Source organism: Oryctolagus cuniculus, chromosome 14 (assembly GCF_964237555.1).
Source record: "Oryctolagus cuniculus chromosome 14, mOryCun1.1, whole genome shotgun sequence".
NCBI lineage: Eukaryota > Metazoa > Chordata > Mammalia > Lagomorpha > Leporidae > Oryctolagus > Oryctolagus cuniculus.
The window spans coordinates 3451447-3475815 of NC_091445.1; the positions used below are offsets into that span (position 1 = coordinate 3451447).

Genomic DNA, 24369 nt, shown 5'->3' on the forward strand with positions numbered 1-24369 from the left:
ATGAATTCTGCTAGTCTCTTTTGGATATCCTATATATATAATCATGTCTTTTGCAAATAGGAACAGTTTTACTTTCTGTTTCCCAATTTGTATTCTTTTAACTTCTTTTTCTTGCCTAATGGCTCTGGCTAAAACTTCTAAGACTGTATTGAATAGCAGTGGTGATAGAGGGCATCCTTGTCTGGTTCTGGGTCTCAGTGGGAATGTTTCCAGCTTCTCCCCATTCAACAGGACACTGGCCGTGGGCTTGTCATAGATTACCTTAATTGTGTTGAGGAATGTTCCTTCTGTACCCAGTTTGCTTAGAGTTTTCATCATGAAAGGGTTTGTATTTTATCAAAAGCTTTCTTCTCATCTATTGAGATCATCATATGATTTTTGTTCTTTTTTAAAAAAGATTTATTTATTTATTTGAAAGGCAGTGTTACAGAGAGGCAGAGGCAGAGAGAGAGAGGGATCTTCCATCTGTTGGTTTCTCCCCAAATGGCTACAAAGGCTGGAGCTGGGCCAATTTGAAGCCAGGTTTCAGGTTCCAGGAGCTTCTTCAGGGGCTCCCACGTGGGTGCAGGGGTCCAAGGACTTGGGCCATCTTCTACTGCTTTCCTAGGCCATAGCAGAGAGCTGGATTGGAAGTGGAGAAGCAGGGACTACAGCTGGCGCCCATATGGGATGCCAGCACCGCAGGCTGAAGATTAACCTACTGCGCCATGATGCTGGCCCCAGAAACTCACGGCTTTCAAAACAGCTCAAGTGTTCTGCAAGGCACACAACAGATTGCGGGTTCAAGAATGAAGCAAAAATGAAGGTTGGAAACTTTCTTTTCTTTTTTAAAAAAGATTTATTTATTTGCAAAGGCAGAAATGGGGGGCAGGGAGGAGAGAGAGACACACAGAGAGAGGGATATCTTCCATCTGCTGGTTCATTCTCCAAATGGCCACAATGGCCAGGTCTGGGCCAGGCTGAAGCCAGGAGCCAGGAGTTTTATTCTGGTCTCCCATGTGGGTGCAGGGCCACAAGCTCTTGGGCCACCCACTGCTGCTTTCTCAGGTGATTAGTAGGGATCCGGATCAGAAGTGGAGCAGCCGAGACTCAGTCTGGTGCCCTCATGGGACTCTGGCGCTGCAGACGGCAGCTTAACCTTCTGCACCACAGTGCCGGCCCCAGGTCGGAAGTGTTCTAAAGGTTGTGTGTGTGCATAGAAGACGTGCTCTAACCTGCCCTCACAGAACCACAGTTAATGGTGTTAATGAGGGGCTGGCACTGCAGTGCAGTAGGCTAAGCCTCTGCCTATAGTGCGGGCATCCCATATGGGCGTCGGTTCGAGTCCTGGCTGCTCCACTTCCAATCCAGCTCTCTGCTTATTGCCTGGGGAAGCAGTAGAAGATGGCCCAAGTGCTTGGTCCCCTGCACCTGCACGGGAGACCCGGAAGAATCTCCTGGCTTCGGATCGGCCCAATTCGGGGCAGCAAGGTTTTGGAACTCCATCAAAATCCAGCGGAGGAGCGCTGGGAAATTAAACAGGAGGTGTGTGATGGTGGCTTATGCGTTTCCCTCTCACCTCTGGCTTCCTCTTCTTCCTCTGCACATGGCATTCCGGTGGGTGCTCGCCCAAGAGCTGGAGGTGCCCCCTGGGAATGGAAGATTCACATCTCTGAGCTCTGTCCACACGGGGCCAGCAGAGCAGCTGCGGCCAGGACTCTCTGGCTTCAAGCCGCAGGGTCCTCCCTCAGGAGCTGCAGAGTGGAGGGGCAGCCATCCTCAGCCCAGCAGAATCTGCCCGAGTGGGGATGTGGCCAGGTTTTTCTTTCTTCCTTAAAACATGAAAGAGACAAGACATGTGCTACTGTGTACCATCCTAGATACACAGACACACCAGTTTCATCCAATGGAAGGGCTGGGTTTCATTTTTGATATTGTTATTTTGAAGATAGTCTCGTTTTCCAGGTGACAACATCAGGGCTCTTTCTCTGTTGCAAACTTCAGAGAGAAATTTGCTGGAGGGCCCTGAAGACATTTGATCAGATTTGTTCTGGTTTTTGGACCAGGGAGCCTCACTGGTGCTGCCCTGACAGATTGTGTTTTTCAAAAGCCAGTGGAACAGCAGCGAGAATCCGCCAGCTCTCCGACACTGTGAGCGCCATCTCGAGCTCGTCACTCACAGGCACCTGACAGCAGGGCTGGCTCAGCACGCTAGCACTCAGTAGAAGTGGGAGGCATTCCAGTGCCCAGTGTTGAACTCCTCCCCTGGGCCTCCCAGAACGGCCTGTTCTTGCCCTCCAGGGCCGTCCTCTCACACCTTCAACCAGGGCTGGTGTTGCCACGGTGAGTGTCCTTTTTCCCTCTTGGGTCTGCCCGCACCGTGGTTCTCAGCCGGGTTGTGTCTGGAGACGTTTTGAAGGCCGCAGCTGCGGATGGGTGCTGCTGGCATCTGCTGGGTGGGGCCAGGGTCGCGTAACAAACACCCTCAACACATCGAAGAGCTCCGGTCACAGAGAATCATCTAGGGGCTGATGTTGTGGTGTAGCAATGTATGTCCCGGCTGCTCGACTTCCTGTCCAGCTCCCTGCTGATGGCCTGGGAGAGGCAGCAGAGGTTGGCCAGAGTGTTTGGGTCCCTGTCATTCACGTGGGAGACCTGGATGAAAACTCTTGGCTTCAGCCTGGCCCAACCACGACCACTGCAGCCATCTAGGGAGTGAACCAGTGGTTGCAAGATCTCTCTCTCTCTCTCTCTCTCTCTCTCTGTGTGTCCCCGTCTCTCTCTGTATCTCTGACTTTCAAATAAACAAATAAATAAATCTCAAGGAAAAAAAAAAAACCGCATTCATCTAGCCTCGGGTGCCGGGCTGGTAGCACTGCCGTTGAGGAACCCAGCGGCCCGAGTTTTGGCCTGATGCGGTCACTGAGCTCTGAACCACTGCTGTCCCTCCGTAGTTCATTTGTTCTGCATGCTGGAGCTGGCACCTTCTATCCCTGGTCTCCCGTAACTGTGGAGCGTTTACGTGGATGAGTTTCTCTACTTTCCCCTGGTAGATCCTGATGTCTTCCCAGTTTTTAAAATGAAGTCATAGCCTCCAACCCATGGTCAGGATCCATCCCAAGTATTTATAAATTGACCATGCATGCCAAAGCTGAACTACTCTGTTAATTCTGTATAGAGAAGTGATTTCCATGACTCCAGAGTTCTGGATCGGCCGTGGAACCCTTTTCCCACAGGGTGAACGTTTCCCTCTTGAACTTGACAGAGCAGTTTGTGCACATGGCCCCTGTACCATGTGCGTGTATATATATGAAACAGTTTTATTTAACAAAAATGTTTGCTATGCCCAGGCCAGACACCTGTGTAGGCACTCAGTGCTGAAGTTACCTCAAGTGTTAATAACAGGAACTGTATGAGGGACTTCAAAAACTTCATGAAAAAATGCATATGAAGAAAAAATTGCATGGATTTCACAAATTTTTGAGCCCAAATAGGCTTATCTTTCAATTCCCTTTTCTGTGACTTTTGTGTATGCATAACCATCACTAACTGATGGTCACCAGATAGGAAGACGGCCATCTGCTTGGAGGCTGCAGTGGCGTTTGGTAGTGTTTGCACCTGCCACGGGAGGCTGTGAGCCCGAGAGAAGAGAAATGGGCTTGGTGGTGGTGCGCTGGCCATCTCCAGTGGCAAGCAAAGAGACTGCTATGTCTATGCCAAGCAGAAAGTGGACTCATCTGGGGAACCCGGAGGTGCTCCCAGACCGAACGTAGCCTGGAGAACCAGGCTGGCACTAGGGAGCAACAGAGGCCGACCATCTTACCTGGGAGCCTGGGGTTACTTGGTTTGAGATTCAGGTTCCTGACTGGCCAGGGCAGGGGTGGAGCAGAGGGGCCCTGTTGGCATCGCTTCGTGCCTGCCTGACCCTGATGGCGTGGCTAGGGGGCCTGTAGCCAACCGTCTCCTACAGAGCTGAGTCCACACCGTCCTGGAGCCCACTGCACTGCTCCCAGCTGCTGTTGGGACCTCGCCTCTTGCCCCCCTACCCTGTACCCCGGCACACGCTGCCTCTGCTCTTGTTTGACTGTGGTGAGTGCAGCCCCATGGCAGTGCTTTTCCTGCTGTCACCGCTCTGCCATACGCGTCCCCTCCCTTCCTGTGTCTGCTCAGTGTCCTCTGAGAGGCCTCCCTTGACTGCTCTCTGTGCCACAGCACAGCATAGCCAGCACCTCCACCCACGAGAACCCCATTTCGTTATCCTCACAGCACTCGGCTTCCCTACTACCTTAAGCAACGTGAGAGCTGGGACTTTGTTTGGTGCTGTAGCCTCATTGCCTCAGTCTGACAAGTGGTAGGTGCTAAGAACTCACTGAACAAAGCAAATTATGAATTTAAGGGTAAAGGGAAGTGATATGTGAAAGTATTTGGAAAGCTGTCACGTGATCTTACAGTATTACTAAATATTGTTGCAAACCAGAGACCCAGTGAGTGTTGGAGTAAGCGCTAGAATCAGCCCATGGAGCAGGCGCAGCTCGAGGGCTGGTATGGCCCAAGTCTGAAGTGACTGTGTCAGGTCTTTATAATTTTTTTTTTATTTATCTGAAAGGCACAGGGACAGACACAGAGAGAGGTAGAGAAAGCGCCTACCTGCTGGCTCACTCCCCAGATAGCCACAACAGCTGGGCTGGGCCAAGTCTGGGCCAGGTTCCTGGAACAGCTGAGTCTCCCACAATGCAAGTACCTGAGCCATCCCCTGCTGCCTCCTGGGGTGTGCAGAGCAGCAAGCTGGTCACAGGCGGGACCTGAACCCAGGCGCTCTGGTGTGGGATGCGAGTGTATGAAGCATCCACCTCTCGATTCTTTTAAGAATGCCAACTTTTGTGTTTTTTGCAAATCTGATTCACATTGTCATCACTCTTCTTTCCAACCTGTGGGTGTTGTTGCCATGGTATATCATTTATCACTGGCCATGGGCAATGCACCTCTGACCTTGACCTGTGTTGCGGGTACGCATCTCGTCAATCACCTTCTTCCTGGAGTTCTGAGCGACTGTTCAAGTGAGGAGATGCAGGTGCCCGAGGAGACCCATCAGGGCATTGCGGAGTCCACACTGGTGGGTTCCTCGTGGCCTGATCCATCCGCACATCCATTTGTGGTGGAAGCTCTGAAGCATGTGGGTTGCCCATCATCTCTGTTCTTGCTGTCACATGATGCCCACCTGCTGCACATGGGGCCAGGTGTCCTGGGATTTGGCAGTAGAATTCTTACACAGTACCCTCTTTTCCTTGTCTGCACTTTGAAACAGTTGAGAGGCTGGCGCTATGGTGCAGCGGGTTAAAGCCCTGACCTGCAGTGCCGGCATCCCACATGGGTGCCAATTTGAGTCCTGGCTGCTCCACTTCCAATCCAGCTTTCTGCTATGGCCTGGGGAAGCAGCAGAAGATGGCCCAAGTCCTTGAGCCCCTGCCTCCACGTGGGAGACCTGGAAGAAGCTCCTGGCTTCGGATCAGCTCAGCTCTGGTCATTGTAGCCATTTGGGGAGTGAACCAGCGGATGGAAGACCTTTCTCTCTGTCTCTCTCTCTGGCTCTACCTCTCTCTGTAACTCTGTCATTCAAATAAATAAAATAAATCTTAAAAAAAGAGAAACAGTTGATAGATAGGTTGAAGGAATGGTAGAGGGAGTTCAGTATCAACCCTATCACTTATGAAACTGCCTTGTTTCCAATACCAGCTCTCAGAAACAGATCTAAGTACCCACTGCCAGGTTCTGCAGGACCCCAGGCCTCCACAACGAGGAGCGGAGCTGAGTGGGGAAGAGTAGGACAGCGAGGCCAGGCCGGGAGTGGCATGTGGATGGGTGTCCCCTGCAATGAGACATGAGTATCCCGACTAGTGATTTTAAGCAAATTGCCACCGAGTATTTTAAGAGCCATTACAGATAAAATGCTTTTAAAAAGCTAAAAAGATGCAAACCTGTGTCTTAGAGTGTGTTCCGCACCTCTGCATGGACAGGGCCAGGCGATGTCCACACCGTGAGCGCTCCTGGGCCCTGCCGAAAGGGTGCTGTTGTGTCTAGCGATACTCTCTCCAGCCAGGCAGAAGCTGATGCAGCCACCAGCCTGCTACGCTTTGCACCTGCCTCCAGGAGCAAGATCCAAAGACAGGCTGGATCTCACAGGAAAAAAAAAGTAAGACAAAATAAAAGTTGTCTCATAAAACCTGAAGCTCAGACCAAAGTAGTTAATTTTAAGTGAACTCTGAAGACTAGAAAATGCGCACCAAACAGTAATCTTACTCAATTTGAGCTAAATAAAAACACTTGTGGAGTGAATGGGTCTTGACTTTGGGCTTCAACTTGAAATCACTTGCAAGTCAAAGGTGTTTGAGAAAGCCTTGTTTCACCTGAAGGTGAAATTTCATGAAGGTAAGCATTTGTGAATGGAAGCTGGCAATGTGCAGAAAGACTAAGAAGTCCTTTCTACCACTTCTAATTAAACCTACTTGACTGGAGTGGCCCATGCTCCTGCTTCTGAGGACCCATTGTGATGGCTGTTGATGCTTTAAATATTGGTTGTGCACACTTCGCAATACTGTGATTGAATCAGGTATTTCCTCACTGAGGAGATAGGGACCCAAGCAGAAGGCAGCTTCTGCTCCCCTGACAGCAGAGTTGGGTGTTTGGGAAGGGTTCCTAAGAGAATGAGGGAGGGAGGTGGTCCTAGGTGGTCCTATAGCAGGGCTGCGGTACAGAAAGCACTCACCTGTAGAGTGATGAAGATTCCAGCAGTCCAGAGGGACAGAGTTGCTTCAGACTTACAGAATCAGTGACGGCTACCGGACGTTGTCACCCGAGCTGGTCTCTGAGGAAGGGAAGTTAAGCTGTGCGGAGTGACTCACTCCTGTGGAGGGAGAGCAGCAAGTGCAGGCACCCAGGGCGGCTCCTGGGGAGATCCTACGCTTCAGACTTCAGACGGTGAAGGGCCCTGGCTCCCAGGCTTCTGATGGATCTGGCGATCGATTGTGACTCGATAGTACTTCTCTCTGTGACAAACCTGGGTACAGAACGACTGCTTTTATTTGTGGCACAATAATGGTGGAGAAAGATTTTTTTCACTCACAGTATCATGGATGTTTTCTTAACTCCCTAATGGTTACTAAGCTCCTTTTCATCTAAATTATTTTTATTACTTTTGTTCAGCAATGTATATGATGTGTTTTCTGCTAGAGATATGAATGTTTAATACTTGGTGAAATGTTAATTGCAATTAGTGATTACATTTCTAAGTATTTTTAAGGCCCATAAACCACTAACAATTTATGAAATTTATGAGTTCACAAGCTTGCTTAGTTTTTTTTTATTTTAAAACATTTTTTAAGGTTTATAATATGAGCAGAGTCATATGTGACTTCCCTATTTTTATTATTACAATGGCTGCTTAATGCATTTACAATGATTTAGTTGGAAGGAAATCCTATTATCATAATAACTCGTGTTAGTGCCCTGTGATTGATTGAGAGAATAAGATACAATGCATCTCCAAGGTTTTACTTGTAATTGTATTCCTATAAAGAACTTTAATATTACTTTTTTTCTTTTACAATTTATTCAAAAGTCAGACAGACAGAAGGGGAAAAGAGAGAGAGAGAGAGAGAGAGAGAGATATCTTCTATCTGCTGGTTCACTCTCCAAGTGTCCCAAACAGCCAGGATTGCGCAGTCAAGTTGGATTTCCCATGTGGGTGGCAGGGAACCAAGTGCTTGAGCCATCTTCTGCTGGCTTCCCAGGAGCATTAGCAGGAAGCTGGATTGAAAGTGGAGTAGGTCAGGATTCTCACTGGCGCTCTGATACGGGGAGCCAGTGTCACAGTGGTGGCTTAGCCGCCTGTGCCACAACGCTGGTCCCTTTAATGTTACTTCAACTGCTGATGAGAGGAAGAAGCTACCAGTGCCCAGAACACAAGTCTTGAGTCCAACAGAATAAAGTGTAACAGTAATAAGCTTCTACATAAAAATAGACTGAGATCCATTTCAGTTCTACAGAAGTGTAGGGTTTCTTTTACGGTTACTTTGCTAGCTCCACTTGATGGCCAACCATTGCCTTCTTGAAAAGTTCCAGTTTTGACAAATGCAGCTCCCTTCTTGTGTCTTCACTGTAAAATGAATATTATAAAACCACAAGGATTTTTCTACTCCTGAGTCTTAATGACTTAATTTTCCATAAGTTACTGATTTTTTTTGAGTAAGGTGACATGCAGGGAAAATTTACTTAGAGTGATGGTGGACTACACAGGGATTCTTGACATGGTCATCGTATTCCAAGACCCACTCTTTCACTTCAGAAAGTCAGCAGTCACATTTTTAAGCATATTTAATGAAACCCATCTCTTGAGAACTGACTTACACTGATACAACTCACACACACACTAAAAAACAGAGGACGGGATGTCAGACAGAAATTTCACCAGTAAGCACCACCCAGAAGTCCTCACATTTCCTCCCTGCCACTCAAAGCAGCATGGACATACGTTGTTAATATAAATTAGGGTTTACTGGGGGAAGTTCATGAGTGAGGAAGTAATGGTGCACATAATTCTTTAAGCTCTCATTTCATGAAGCTTTAGGCTTGCACACACTGAACTGTGGGAGGAGAGGAATTTCAGTTGAAGAATGAAGCTTCTGTAAGTATTGGGTGTGAAAACAGACTGAGAACTGTGTCAGAGGATGGGGAAAAAGAAATTCTCGAAGTGAAAAATAGAACAAAAACTAACATGTGACGATTTAGTAAACAGTTTAGACACAATTGAAGATAGAATTAGTATACTGGATGATAGATTGGAAGAAACATCCAAATGAAGCATAGATGAGAAACAGTGAGAAAGTCTAATTAATGAAAAATTAGAATCTCAGGAGAAAAGGGAGGCAGTGGGGAAGCAGCAATATCTGATTAGAGTGGAACTGAGAGCTCCTCAAAAAGGATGAAAGACATTGATCTACAGATTCAAGTAATCACACAAATTTCAAGCAGAATTTCTACCCTTACGAGAGTAACTTCTTAACACTAGTGATAAAACCAGATCCTAAAAACAGTGAGGGGTGGTAGGGGGAAAAGCTCAAATTACGTTCAAAAGAGCAGCAGTTTTTCTGACAATTTATCAAAAGAAACTATGGAAATAGAAGAGAACGGGATGCTATTTTAAGGAGCTGAATGAAAGTATCTGCCAATTTAGAATTTTGTGCCCTGAAAAATTATTCTTTCTTTGAGAAGGAAGGTATACAAGGACTTACTGAAAAAGCAGAAAGAATTTTTGACCAGGAGATTTAAGCAAAAGAAAACACTAAAAGGAATTCTTCAGGAAGGAGGAAAATGGCCTCAGGGTGGACACTCAGGGATACAGGAAGGAATGCAGCACAAGAAGAAGTCCGGTATCTGGGGCTGGTGTTGTGGCACAGCAGGGTAAGCCATCACTGGAGCACGGGAGTGTCATTTATAAGTGAAGTCCTGCCTACTCTGCTTCCAGTCCAGCTTCCTGCTTCCTGCTAAGGCATCCTGGGGGCAGCACATGGTGGCCCAAGTACCCCTGCTACCCCAGGGGAGACCCAGATGGAGCTCCTGGCTCCTGGCTTCGGCCTGGCCCAGCCCTGGCGGTTGCAAGCATTTGAGGGAGTAAAACATTAGGAGATCTCTCTCTGTCTCTGTCTCTGTCACTCTGCCTTTCCAGTAGATGAAAATGAACATTTTTTTTAAAAGTTCAGTATCTAAATCTGAATGTTTTACACTTAAAACAATAAAGAGAAGTATGTCATGGGATTTAAAAACATTTTTAGGCTTAATATATGCAATTATAATGACAAATTCATAGTTCTTGTATTGTCTAGGAAGAGATAAAAATACCATGTTAGACATTAATGAGCCAAGGATGCATATCTCTGGGGTAATTGCTAACAGAATAGTAAAATAGAATGTAAAAAACAAGATAACAAATGAGGAATGGAATAAGAAATATTCAGTCCAAAATAAGACAAGGGAAGAGAGAAAAAGGAACACAAAATAGGTAATACAAGTAGAAAACAAGCAATAAAATAGAAAATATTGGTTATTATGTTAAATTTAAATAGACACACAGAGCAGAAGAGACACTGGTTCACTCCCCAGATGGCCACAATGGCCAGGGCGGGGCCAGTTCAAAGCCAGGAGCCAGGAGCTTCTACCAGGTTTTCCATGTAGGTGGCAGGAGCCCAAGCACTTGGGCCATCTTCTGCAGCTTTCCCAGGCCATAGCAGGGAGCTCAATTGGAAGTGAAGTGGCCATGATTCAAACAGGCACCCATATCAGATGCTGGCAGTGTGAGAGGCAGTTTAACCCATAATGCCACTGTGCTAGCCGCTGGCGTGAACTTATTAAACACAGCATTAGCTAACCAAATCCTGCATCATAGAAAAGGTGTAGTACATCACAGCCATGTTGAGTTCAGTTCAGGAGCTCAAGGGACAACTGGACATCAAACATTGTAACCCACTTGAACAGCATAAAGGAAAAAGTGATCATCTCCATAGTAGGTAAGCTTGCTTAATAAAATTTAACATTCATTCATGACTTAAACACAAAAGTCTAAGCAAACAGGAATGGAAGGAAACTTCCTTAATCAAATCAGGTTATCCTCCAGGGGAAGGCTGGGGGCTCAAAAGTGCATCTCTGCTACCAGTCTAGCTTTCCTTGGTCTAACTCAGACCTGCAGACCCTTCTCGCCGCCCAGTGCTCAAGTGGGGAGGAAATGAGCTTCCTACGTCATTTGACTGGTCTGCCTTCACTCCCGTAGATACAGCCACCAGAGCCTTGTGGGAGCGGGTGAGGAGATGCTCAGAGCCGGATACTGTAACTGTGGAAAGCTGATGCACACGTACATGAGAGCGTTTGTGTGCCTCAGGCCGAAGCGGCCCTGGAGACGTGTCTGAGCTCTCTGGGGACCGTCTGCCTTCTGCTTATGCCTTGTTTCATTGCACTGAGTGCAGTGTGAATGCGGGGCCCTGGTGGGACAGTGCTAATACAGTCATTCTCTGACTCCTGTTGGCACTTCGAACTTCGGGTCCCTGGTGAGCCAGACGCTTGAATCATGTGCATTTGTGTACTCCGTGACCCTCTCCGGGAGTCACCCCTGGCCTCCCACTGCCTCCCCTCTTCCTCCATTTCGCAAACTCCTACTCCTGCACCCCAGTTCCTATAGCCTTCCTCCTGCGGTAGTCCCGGCTCCACCTCCTTGTCTCCTGCCTGTCATCTCTAAGGGTGTTTATTCCATGTTAGAACGTTCAGCCCTGTCTCCTCATTAGGTTCTGAATTTCTTCAAAGAAAACTCTGTGTCTTTATGTTTGTGGAAGGAATCTTCCTGGCTGCATGTCATACTGTTGCATTTCCAATTGCCTCCTCTTTCCGAAGTGACCTGGAAGGGAAGAGGAGGAGTGTGAAACGCTGAGGGCGTAGAGTCGGACTGAGAGCGCCTATCAGCTCCTAATTAAGTTCACGAGCTCAGCATCAACGCAAACAGCTGAGAGCAGAGCTGCCGGGAAATGGAGAAGCTGCTTCTCCCCCTGTTGCCAGCCCATTCACTCACGGCCTGTGTAGAGAAGGCTGCTCGGTGGCCCCCTCGGGCAGTGGATGAGGCTGCTGGCTGCCGCAGCTCCACCTGGCTAAGGAGGTCTAGACCTCAGCGCAAGGAGGCTTGGGGGAAGCTGAGGTTTTCCAAGGGGAGTAGAATGTGCCTGCTAGGACCAGGGGGTCCAGTCCTCAGCCGAACCCGAGGCCGCAGGGCGCGCTCAGAGGAAGCAGGACAGGTGGTGCCGTTGGAGTTTCGGCTGTGGAGCCGGCGATGTTGAGCTCCGGCGTCTACTGGCATTAGCTGGAAGCTCTAACAGTGCACAGCACGGCAGTGTGCAGACCGCAGCCTAGCACGGTCAAGTCCGAATCTGTGCAGAGTTCCGTGGAGCTGTGTCACTGTTCAGAGCTCCCTGCAGGCGATTCTACAGTTGTCTTCGAGTCAAGCGCCGCTGATGTAAACAGTCACTGATGAGTAAGGGACCTGGATTCTGTGTATCTTTCTAAAAAGTGCCTGAATGTAATACGTATGCTTAGCGGTGTAACAAGGGGATTGTTTGGTTTTTATTGTTGTAGACGTGTATAAGCCCGGAAATGGCTTGGATTTGTTTGACAGCTCACCGCATTCCTAGGCGGGAACAGCCCGAGGCGTATTCCCTGGAACTCGGTGTCTAGGAAGCTGGGGGAGACATGGCTGCTGTATCAGTTGAGAATGGTAACAGTGGAGGTTTTAAATCCAGCCCGGAGGAGGAGACGGGGTTTCAGTCTGCAGAAGGGCAGGTGCTGGGGAGGCAAGTGTTTGAGGTGCACAGGCAAGGAGGGGGCTCCAGGGAAGGAGAAAGCTGCCCAGTGGCTGGAGGGGGAAACCTGAGCCTGCTGCTCCAGAGGGGACGTGGGAGCCATTGGGGAGCCAGGAGTCCGCTCGCTCTCGTTCCATCGAGAGTGCCATGCCCCGGTGCCAGCACTGCATGGAAGGCCTGATCGCAGGCACTATGACTGAGCACTAAGCCCTGCGAGGCACTTTCCCTGAGCACAGTGAGTGAATTAACCAGTCAGCTAAGCTGGTCTTCACAACAGCCGTGACAGGTAGGACCCGTCCTTACCCGGCGGCAGAGGAGAAGTGACGCGAGTGGGCTGAACTTTTCTGTGACCTTTCTGTTTCCAATGACCTGTTTTCCCTTCACCCTGACCCAGAGGCCCCAAGATCTGTTACGCTGCACATCAAAATCTGTAGTTAGAAATGTACCCCGTAGGGGCACAGAGGAGGTGGGCACTTGGGAACAATGTCAGACAAGCATCAGAGAGCTGTGTGACACCCGCCCCCCAACTCCCTGTTGTCTGATTTCCTGCTTTGATATGTGACCTCCTTGCTCCCTGCCGTCATCCAAACTGTGAACTAAACCTCTCTTCTCTCTCTATTACCCAGTCTCAGGCATTTCATTATAGTGATGGAAAACTAACACACTAGGTTAGGTGCTGACAGTAGTAACAGATCACACATCCAAGAGTTATTTTTGAAAATCCTGGTGACCGGAGGACAAGCTATGGGGAGGTTAGGGGGTCACCCCTGCTTGGGGAGAGCTGAATTTAACTTCAGTTTTTTTTGAGTTTGCAGGATGTTGAGTGAGTCTGACCCAAATGTCTTATTGTATTTGGATCTTTAACTTTAAAAATCTGTTTATTTGAAAGGCAGAGAGGGGGATTGGAGGGGAGAGAAGAAGAAAGGGAGAGGGAGAGAGAGATTTCCTATCCACTGGTTCATTTTCCATATACTTGGCAACAACCAGGGCTTGGCTAGGCTGAAGCCAGGAGCCTGGAATTCAATCCAGGTCTCCCACGTGGGTAGCAGGGATCCAAGTACTTGAGCCGTCACCTGCTGTCTCCCAGGGGGTGCATTAGCAGGGAGCTGGAACTGGGACTGGAACTGGGACTCAGACCCAGGCACTCAGTATGGGATGCAGGCATCTCAGGGGGCACCAAATACCTGCCCCAGTTAAACTTTTTGTTTTAAATACAACCTTATTTTTTGATGTGGATAGAAATAATATTTTTATTTTAATGTTACTTCTTTACCTGCTAAAACACATTTATTTATTATTCTATTTATTAACATCATGATATTAATGTAATCATTGGTATTATCATTTACCATAGCTTATCAGACCAGGATGAAGAGGGTACAACCAGGCAGGACTGCATCGTCTCCGACCCCTCCTTTTCCATGGTGGCGGTCCAGCGGGAGGACAGTGGCATCACCTGGGAGACCCACTCCAGCGGATCTTCCACTCCCTGGGCCTCCGAGGGGAGTCAGACTTCTGGTGTGTACAGCCCAGAAGGGTCAACTGTGAGCTCTCCTCCAGGAAACGTTTCCTTCGTGATGGGTGAAGTCAAAAAGGGTCGGAAAAGAGCTCACAAGTCAAAGCCTGGCTCACCCTCACTGCGCCGGAAAGGCGGCAGGAAAAGGAATTCTGACCCCCACGCTGTCCCCGCACACAACAAAGACAGCGCTTTAGTTTCAGGAAGCCTGAGCCCCAAGAAGGAGCAGTCCCCTGCGGGCACCTATGATAAGACGAGGAAGAAGACCACCTCGAGCACGCCCCCCATCACCGGGGCCATCTACAAGGAGCACAAGCCGCTGGTGCTGAGGCCGGTCTACATCGGGACCGTGCAGTACAAGATCAAGATGTTCAACTCGGTGAAGGAGGAGCTGATCCCGCTGCAGTTCTACGGGACGTTGCCGAAGGGTTACGTCATTCAAGAAATACATTACAGGAAAGGGAAAGAGGCCTCCATTCGTCTCGAGCCAGACCTGGGCGATCGCGACGCCAGTAGGGCTTCCCCCACGGCCACAGTCGCAGCCCGAAGCCTAGCTGGGGACAGCGTCCGAGAGCCTAGTCCCCCCTGGAGAGGGGCGCTCTCCAAAAGACCCTCGGCCCTGGCCTCACTGACCGCACAGGAGGACCAGAAGGACAGGCTGGTGGACTCTGCGCACACAGCCCCAGGGGCTCCGCCAGCAGTGCCGCAGCAGCCAGCGGCCAAGGAGCTGTCCCCTCCTGCCCTCGGCCCACTCGTGTCCCTGGAACCTGCTGGGCACGAGCTTGAGCCTGTGTCTCCAGGAGCCGCGGCTTCCAAGGGCTCCAAGGCCTGGCCCTCGCCACTGGAGGAGGTGCAGGCCGCGGGCCGCATCCCGTCCCCAGGGGCAGGGCCACCGGGCCTGGCGCCGGCTCCGCTGGAAGCCGCGGCCCCGGATGAAGACCGGCTGGACCTGGCCTCGCCAGAAAAGGCGGCGCCCGTCCCCGAGCAGTGGACCCCTCCTCACGCCACTGTCGAAGCAGAGCCCGCGGGCCGCGCGCCTGAGCCCCCGGCGTGGGAGGGCGCGGAGAAGGAAGAACCGGAACCTTCCCGGCCCACAGCCGCCTCCGCCAAAGACTCGGACCTGGGGGAGGAGGAAGGGGAGGAGGAGGAGGAGGAGAAGGAGGTGGTCGAGCTGGACTACCCCGAGAGCCCGCTGCCCGGCGAGGGGCCGTTCCCGCCGCGGCGGCCCGCGGAGCTGGAGCCGCAGGACGAGGAGCCCGGGCCGCCAGCCCCGGCAGCAAGCTCGGAGCTGGCAGAGGAGGAAGAGGAGGAGGAGGAAGAGGAGGAGGAGGAGGTGATCGAGCTGGACTACCCCGAGAGCCCGCTGCCCGGCGAGGGGCCGTTCCCGCCGCGGCGGCCCGTGGAGCTGGAGCCGCAGGACGAGGAGCCCGGGCCGCCAGCCCCGGCAGCAAGCTCGGAGCTGGCGGAGGAGGAAGAGGAGGAGGAGGAAGAGGAGGAAGAGGAGGTGATCGAGCTGGACTACCCCGAGAGCCCGCTGCCCGGCGAGGGGCCGTTCCCGCCGCGGCGGCCCGCGGAGCTGGAGCCGCAGGACGAGGAGCCCGGGGCATGGCCGCCGGGCCGCGCCGCCTGGTCTGAGGAGGAGCGAGAGGAAAGCGAGTCTGTTTCCACGGATTCTGCTTTCGTGTCGGAGTTCTCGGGGCCGCGGGATTCGCACCGCAGCCCCGAGGAGCCAGAGCCGGAAGCCGCGTCTCCTCCTCCCCGAGGGAAGGCCGCCGCGGGCTCGGCAGGAGAGAGCGAGGCCCCGGGGTGGCGGTCCCCGCTGTCCCCGCTGTCCTCCACCGCGTCCTCCGCCGCCGAGAGCGGGCGCTGCTCTCCACAGGCCTCGCCCGCCTCCGACGACCTGCGGTCCGCAGGTGCGGCCTCGGCCCCCGAGCCGCCCGTCTCCACACTGCCCGCCGAGAGGACCCCTGAGCGCCTGCCGCCGCCCCCTACGGCCGCCTCCGAGCACCTCGGCCCCTCAGGAGGGGACAGAGGACGTGAGCGTGTCACCCCCGATTCCAAACTGGCCTCCGAACACGCGGTTCCCCCGGACGCCACACAGGAATCCCGGAAGGAAGCCATCGGAGACGTGCCCCAACTCCGATCCAAGGGTGTTCCTGAGCCCACAGTGCCATCGGATGAAGAGAAGGAAGAGGCCGGGCCACATCCCCCACCTGCGGCCTCTGTGTCTGACCACGCTCTCCCACCCCCCACACCGGAGAGGACCCCAGAGCTCCAGCCCCCACTGCCCCCTACTGCTACCGTGGAACTCCAGGTCTCACCCGGAGAAGGTTCAGGAAGTGAACGTGTCACCCCAGATTCCAAACACATTTTCAAACACGCGGTTCTACCAAATATTTCCCAGGAATCCCAGAAGGAAATAATCCATGATGTGTCCCAGCTGAGATCAAAAGGGATTTCTGAGCACACGATCCTGTCAGGAGAAGAGAAGGAAGATGCCAGACCACAGCCCCAACATGTGGCCTCTGTGTCTGAACTCCCTCTGCCACCCCGCACAGCGGAGAAGACCCCAGAATGCCAGGCCCTGCTGCCTGCGATGCCCCCAGCTGAACACGGGGTCGTACTGGAAGGGGCGCCAGTGGAGGGCGAGCGCTACACTCCCTCTTCCAGGTCCGCTTCTGGATTTTCAGTGCCGCCATTCGCAACCCCGGAGTCGCTGGAGGAGGAAATCATCTGTGCTTCCCCCCTGAACCTAAAAGGGGCCTCCTCCCCAGAGATGTTCTCAGAACAGGAGCGTGACGACGTTGGACCTTTTTCTCCGGACTCTGCTTTTATTTCCGAATTCTCATTTCCACCCTCTGCAGCGCAGGACGCAGAGAGAAGAGAACTCGAGTGTGGTTCTCCGCTGTACTTAACCTCCCCGTCCGAACACACGGTGTTCTCAGATGAAGACACGGAAGAAATCGACCTCTTTTCTCCAGACTCAGCCTCGCAAGTGTCAATCCCACCCTACAGGAGCCCAGGAACAGAGAAGACCGAAACGGAGCCCTACTCACGGATGCCTGCCAGTTCTGCTTCCAGTTACCCCTGCTTTTCCAGAACAGATGAGGACGACGGCGGGTCAACTGCTGCCACCCCCACGCCTGAGCACTTGGATTCTTCACCAGGGCAGAACACACCCGAAGCAGTAAGTCCGCCACCTTCAACAACGAAGGCAGAGGAAGCAGAAATTAAGCCAGACGCTCACGTGACCTCAACACCTGTATCTGAATATCTCGTCAGGATGCAACAGCAGAGAAGTCAAGCAGCTCTAGAGCCTGAGAGTGAAGAGTTGATTCTGTCACGTTTAACCAGTGAGCTGGAGAAGGGAGACGTCAAGACCAGCTGGTCAGTAGCCACACCTCCGTTGGCACCTGCACAGTCATCCGTGGGGAAGGAGGAGACCCGGCCTGTTTTGCCTGCATCCCAGCCTTCAGCTTCACTGGATTCAGCCCATGCCACGGAGGAAGAACAGGAACGCCAAGCGTCACTCACTCTGAAAGCTGTGAACGAACAGATGGTGCTGCAGGAAGTCAGAGAGGAGGCAACGGTGCCTGATTCTCAAGGAGCCACAGCACAGGCATCGCAGGCTCAAAAGGTGGAGCCGCAGCTTCCAGACGTTCTCAGGTCCGAGATGAAACCGTCAGCTCTGCCTGACGCGGTAGAGGAGCCAAAGAAGGAAGTCAAACCCAGTTTAGCTGGAAGTGCAGCTTCCAGACCCGAACCAGAGCAGACAGTGTTGTCCGAGGGTGAGCCTGCGGGAATAAACCCTCCTTTACCCCTGAGGGAGACAGCTCTGTCTGGACATGAGGTTTCATCAGGTGTGAAAATGGAAGTGAAACTGGATTCCAAAACAGCAGGGCCACCCGGTACAGGAAAGGAAGGTGAAGAGGGTCTACCTGCACCGGCATTTTCAGCATTGTCAGAAGAAATAAAGAAAGAAATTGAACCCAGGTCCTCCACAGCCACAGCGCCTCTAGCTAAGCCCGATGCGAACCTTACCAAATTGAAAAGCGATTCAGGTGCCTCTCTTGCTACCCACGTGGAGGGTGTGGTCCCAGCCCAAGCAGGACAAGATGCCCTAGGAGGTGTTTCGGTGCCACCTGCGAAACCTGAAAGTGTGCGTCTGGTTCTTAGAGATGAGGCAGTGATTGAAAGTGCTGCTTCTCTCGCTGAAACGTCTTTGTCCATAGGCTCTGCTCGGTCAGAAGCAGAGAAGGAAATTCAACTGCCTTCCCCTCCACGCATGCCGTCTGCATTGGAGCATGTTACTTTGCCGAGGGTGGAAACTGAGGACGTGAAACCCGAGTTGTCAGTAACCACGATGCCGTCTTCTCAGCGTTCAGAAGTGTTTGAGGAAGCCGGGGTGGGAGATGAACAGGATGTGTCACAGTCTGCAGTCCTCGACTCTGAGCACGTGGTGTTGTCACCGAAGGAGTCCCTGGCAGCTGTCTCAGCAGCATCAGGGCCTGAACACGAGCTTTCGCTGGAACTGGGTAGTGGGCAAAAGCGAGAAGAAGCCGAATTCCATCTGTTGCAGAATGTGTCACCTGCAGCCCAACACGCAGTTCCCAAAAGCGAAGGGGAGGAAATGGCAAGCTACTCCAAGGTGGATGTTTTAGCATCAGAAGATTCAGCCCTGACTTTCCTGACCCCCACGCGGGCTTTGGAGACGTCTTTGGCAGCCCAGAGAGGTTTCCTGTCAGAAAACTGTGATCTTGTTCAGGCAGAGCCGGAGAAGGAAGTAAGACCACAGGAAGCACCAGAGTTGCCAGAGCCCGTGTCTGCTTGCACTAAAGGTGGAGATAGTGGCTCTGTACGGGCAAAACAAGCAAGATCTCTGGTAGCAGAAGCAGTGGACTCCATCTTAGAAAAGAGTCCCGCTGAGCTTAGGCAAAGAGGAGAAGACGAAACCAGGGAGCTTCTCGTGTCTACTGTAGAACTGTCAAAGGCCGCGTCCAGCCTCCATGTGGAACAGGAGCAGCCAGAAAAAGCACGCCATTCAGATCAGGTGGTTGGATCGCCTGATGTAGGCGGGTCTTTCGTGGGTAGAGAAGATCTGGGCACTAAACGACTTCTAGTTATGAAAGAGAGTTTGCCTTTGGAACAATCGAAATCGTTTGTGACAACGGAGCCTGCAGGTATCAAAGAAACAAAAGTGAAAGAGCCTATCATTTCTCCAGGGGATGAGAACAGGACACTGGGAAAGCCAGAAAATATGGCCAGCGAGCAGCAGGAAGGAAGGCAGGCGTCCGTGCAGCTGGATTCTGCTGAGGGCGAGGACCGCATGGCAATACCGTTGAAGGCTGGGGAGACCTTGTCCACTAAAGCTGATTCTCCCGAGGAAAGACAGCTGGCTCACAAGCCAGCCCCTTTAGTTCTGGCTGGAAACGTAGAGGGAAACACAGCAGAGGAGGTGCAGACCTGTTCTGTGGTGGCCGGGGATCGTTTGACATCACAGAAGGCAGACACAGAGCTCCCCAGGCCATGCAAGGAGGAGAGCCAGGAAGAAACCAAGCTACCTCTTGCAGGAACTCTCCAGAAAGCAGAGTCTGGTCTATTCGCAGAGGAAGGGAAGCCAGAGGCTATCCTGTCTCCTGCCCAGGCAGCCCGTCTCCCGGCTGATGTTAGGGATCCTGCTCGGGGCCATGAACAGGAATCTCGTGGACACGCCCCTCCATTACCTGCAGAGAAGCTGCTAGAAGAGGCAAGAAGGGTCCCGCCAAAGGTTGTAGGTGATGCTGACGAGGAAAAGACCCCCACCCCTGCAGTGGAAACTCCCCCTCAAAGGTGGCCCCTGTCCCCCATCCCAGCCAAGGAGGAACCTCTACCCCAGGATGCACCAGACGAGGTGCAGAAGCTGCCCGAGCAGCCAAAGGCAGCAGAGCCAGCTGTCCCTCAGGAAAAGGGAAAGAGAGGGATTTCATCTTTCAAATCCTGGATGTCTAGTCTGTTCTTTGGATCAAGCACTCAAGATACCAAAGTTGCTGAAAAAGATGTGGAGTCTCTGCCAAGTCCCTCTGTAGCGAGCACAGGGACTGTGAGAGTGCCCGAAGGGGAGAGTCCCGCTGAGCAGAAGGCAGCCGGGAAGCCGGGAGCAAGACCTGCAGCTGCCGAGGGACCCCGAGAGGCCATGGTTACACCTGGGGAAGGCCAAGGCCTTAAAGACACGCTCACAGTTCTATCGAAGGTGGAAGTTTCGCAGCAGGCACGGTCCAGCCCTGAGGCATCCAGAGAACTGGGAAGGGAAGAAGCTGCACCCTGCCCAGGAGAGGTGGACAGGAACTCAGCAGCTCCTCCTGCTCCTGGCGGGGACCACGTGGGAATTCAGCCCTCTTCTCCCACGCCTGAGAAATCTGCCCCAGTTACCGATAGTAAAAGATACCAGAAGCCAGCGATTTCTCCTCCCTCAAAGTGGACCATTTCTGTTCAGGAAGAGCCAAGAAGTGACCAAAAAGAAAAATCACTGTTTTCATTTGATTTTGTCAGTAAGACACCACAACAGCCCAAACCAGTTTTATCTGATGTCACAAGCAAGAATATCATGGGGGAATCAGAGAAGCCAGAGTGGATCATTTCTCCTGGAGAAGAATCAAAAGGCAGACTAGCTGCTCTTGGAGAAGGCAGACGAAAGGAAGACCTGCTAGAATCCACTTCCTCAGGAGGTTTGGAGGAAGACATAAAACTCAGGTCTGCTGGCTGCACGGAGGAGAAAGGTGACTTGGAGACCAGATCCTACACCTTGGCCGAAGGGCAGGAAACGGTGGCCCTGACAGAGCTCAGAGAAGATAAGGAGCCAGGAAAGGCACGTGTCATGCACAAAACAGAAGAATCCAAGATACCCATACCGCCGACGCTCATCGATCAAAATGGAGACCACAAGGAAAGCTCCAGAATTGCTGTTGGTTCTGAGGAGGAGAAGGGAGAAGAAAAAGAGAAGCAGCAGCAGGAATGGGCCAGGTCTGTGCCTGAAGAGTCGGATATCACTTTAGTTCATTCCAGGGGTGAAACGGAACCATTCTTGGTAGTTAAAACGGCATCAATTATTGAGACACCCGAAAGCGTGATCTCAGAGGCTCGCCCTGAAATCAGGGAAGCAAAGGCGGGAGGAGTCCCACCACACCTATTAGAAGAAAGTAGAGTTTTTGGGGAAAAAACCCAAAGTTTCCGTCCAGTGGATCTTCCTTGCCGCAGTGAAATGGATAACCACTCCATAGCTCCAGAGGGAGACCTGGTGTTTGAAAAACCAGGCAGGGGCACGGCAGGCCCCAGTGAGGAAAAGGGTCAGGTGCCACCGTCAGAAGCATCTGAAGGTGGTTCAGTCGCTGTCGGGAAAGAAAGAGCGAAGCCTGGCGCTCTGTCCAAAGACTCCCAGAGGGCTTTGGATCACCTTTCTGAGGATGCAAAGAGCTTAGAAACTCCACTGTTGCCATCACCTCTGAAACCACAGACTGCTGCTTCAAGAGAGTCTACAGACATACATGCAGTGGAGAAGCAGGACGTGCCACAGTCGGAGTGGACTGCAGAGCGCCATACGGTCCATACCAGCCAAGCTAGGGACCGCGCCCCCGATGTGCCTCACCAGTCCGTTCTCATCTCAAAGCACCACATGGTGGCCGTGGAGGATGCCCCTGTAAGTGAACCGTCGTCTCCAGCAACAAGCAACTATGCCCAATTTATAACCAGCGCATCAACAGCCAGCGCTGATAAAGTGGCTCCTGCTAAAGAAACACGGGAGGAGGCTGAGGACGCATTCACAGTGACCAGCAAGCCAGCCGGGCTTTCAGAAGATCAGAAGAGTGCCTTCATCATCATTTCTGAAGGCTGTGAGATACTGAATGTCCACGCCCCTGCCTTTATTCCTTCAGCTGATCAGGAGGAAAGCGAACAATTGCAGGATAAGTTAGAATATTTGCAAGAGAAGTTCCCAATTAAAACCACGGCGCTCCGTGATGATAATGAGGCAGCTGCTGTCCACAGAACATCAAAGAGCAACTTAGAAGATTCTGGCAGAAAACTCCCATCTTTCAAAGAAAATGAACAAAACGAAAGTTATAAAACAGAAGAGGAGATACCCACAGAATTGGAAGCTGGTGATTTAGCTTTTGCTCAGCCCACAGTCCCCAGTGAAGAGGATTACTTTGAAAAGTATACTTTGATTGATTATAACATCTCGCCAGACCCAGAAAGACAGAAACCTCCACGGAAATTAAATGTTGAAGAGGAACCCTCAAAGGAAGCAGCCAAAGAAATGATCTCTCTTCCAGAAAGTTCAGAGGAAACCGTCCTGGAGCAGGACTATGACTTGGTGAAACTGGATGAAAGCTTTTATGGGCCGGAAAAGGACCACAGCAAGTTACCTCACCCAGAGCCCCAAAAACCTTTTGTTATCCAGAAATCGCCTGATGAAGACGCTGCAAAGGGATTGCGCAGAGATGCAGAGTCCAGATCTCCTGGGATGCCTTTATTCGACACAGAAGAGGGAGTTTTGTCGAGAACCCAGATATTTCCTACTGTGGCCAAAGCCATTAACCCTGAGCTTCTGGAGCAGCCGCCTGCACTTGCATTTTTATATAAGGATCTGTACGATGAGGCAGTTGGAGAGAGAGAGCGTGACGAGGAGACGGCTTCTGAAGGAGACAGCGTGAACTCGGAGGCTTCATTTCCAAGAAGATCTGACGCTGACGATGCAACAGGAATGTATTTCGAGAAGTACCTACTCAGAGACGACATCCTCCACGACACTTCTGTAGCTCAGGAGGACCAAGGCCAGGGTCTGGAGGAAGAACCCATTGGTGAGGATGAGTCCTACCACCTGATAGCTGCAGAAGGGGAGATCTGGGGCAAGTCTGGAACTGTTCTGGGGAAGGCGACTCTGGAAGGGGAGCAGAAAGCTGCGTACAGGGAAGGGGAAGCCGAGGGCCGCGTGGAGACCCCTGGGGATGCAGCCGTGCTGCCGAGGGAGGCACCCGTCATCGAGACAGTCTCAGCAGCCACCCAGAAGGTGAGCTACGCGATTCCGTTTGTCGACACTCGTCACACTCTGGCACACGTGGAGGGGGCGACCAGTCAGGGAAATGAGGCAGCACATGCAGGTCCAGAGAGCGGCCTGAATGTCCCCGAACAGGTGTCCTTCCCAGAGGAGGAGCCTGTATCTGGTGAGGCTTATGCTGGAGAAATGCCACTAGAAGGACCTTCAATACCGGTCCCCACTGAGCCGAGCCAAGAGAGGCTCCGCAATAGCCCTGTTCAGGATGAGTACCCATTCGCCGAGTCTGTCAGCTACGCAGTTGTCGGTGAAGACATCTCATCGCAAGAACTGTGTTCAGAAGCCGTGCCTGGAGATGAGCTACCACCTCAAGGCCAGGAAGCCTTGGAGCCCATCAGCACAGATGCACTCGTGAGGGAGACAGAACAAAGCTCATCGGCCAGACAGGAAGATTGGGGCAGAGAGACGACTGCCCAAGACCAAGTGTCCCCAGAGTCAGTGACTGAGAAGGCACCAAAGGACCTGAAAAAGCCCCAGATTGACACGTACTGCTACACCTGCAGGAGCCCAATCTCCACTCTTGACAAGGTGGCGGGCACCCACAAAGACCACGAGGTTTCCACGCTTGACACAGCCATAAGTGCTGTGAAGGTGGGTACATTTCACAGCTTACAAATAACAGCACAAGTGCATTAAGTGTGTGTTCCTGTTGTCTTAATTTTGCAAATGATCAATATTTGATGCATTTCTCTTTAATGCTGAAGGATTTGCTGAAAGCAGACAGAGAACACTTCTCCAGGAGCTTGGTTAAGGTTGGGTTGACAACCATTTATTTATTTATTTATTTGACAGGCAGAGCTAGACAGTGAGAGAGAGAGAGAGAGAAAGATCTTCCTTCCATTGGTTCACCCCCCAAATGGTCGCTACGGCCAGTGCGCTGCGCCGATCTGAAGCCAGGAGCCAGGTGTTTCCTCCTGGTCTCCCCTACAAGTGCAGGGCCCAAGCACTTAGGCCATCCTCCACTGCACTCCCGGGTCACAGCAGAGAGCTGGACTGGAAGAAGAGCAACCGGGACAGAATTGGTGCCCCAACCGGGACTAGAACCCGGGGTGCCAGCGCTGCAGGCAGAGGACTAGCCTAGTGAGCTGTGATGCTGGCCGACAACCATTTATTTGGTATTCACCGTGAGCCAGGCATTTTTAGAGTCTGGAGACACCAGGATACATAACCACTGGATCATGCCTTTGAGGGGACTCTTGTAACAGTATTAACCCTTATTATAAAAATTGCCCAAAACTTTAAATTAAAAAAAAAAAAACTTTTGAGTATAAAATCTCACCTACTTTCTATCCTCTTCAATATTATCCTCTAAACATTGAGCAATTTTATCATAAGTTTTACAGAAATACTCAGAAAGTAAGACATTGTTAAATTCCAGTTTGCTCCATGCTTCCTTT

General features: G+C 51.7%; 1 protein-coding gene across 2 annotated transcripts in view; it reads left to right on the plus strand.

Moving 5' to 3' along the window:
* Positions 1 to 24369, plus strand: part of CMYA5 (cardiomyopathy associated 5) — an 80530-nt gene that overhangs the window by 14634 nt on the left and 41527 nt on the right. For both annotated transcript variants that reach the window (XM_070056327.1, XM_070056329.1), the window contains exon 2: positions 13723 to 23563. In XM_070056327.1, the coding sequence (XP_069912428.1) occupies positions 13723 to 23563 (9841 nt within the window). The remainder of the gene's footprint in view (positions 1 to 13722; positions 23564 to 24369) is intronic.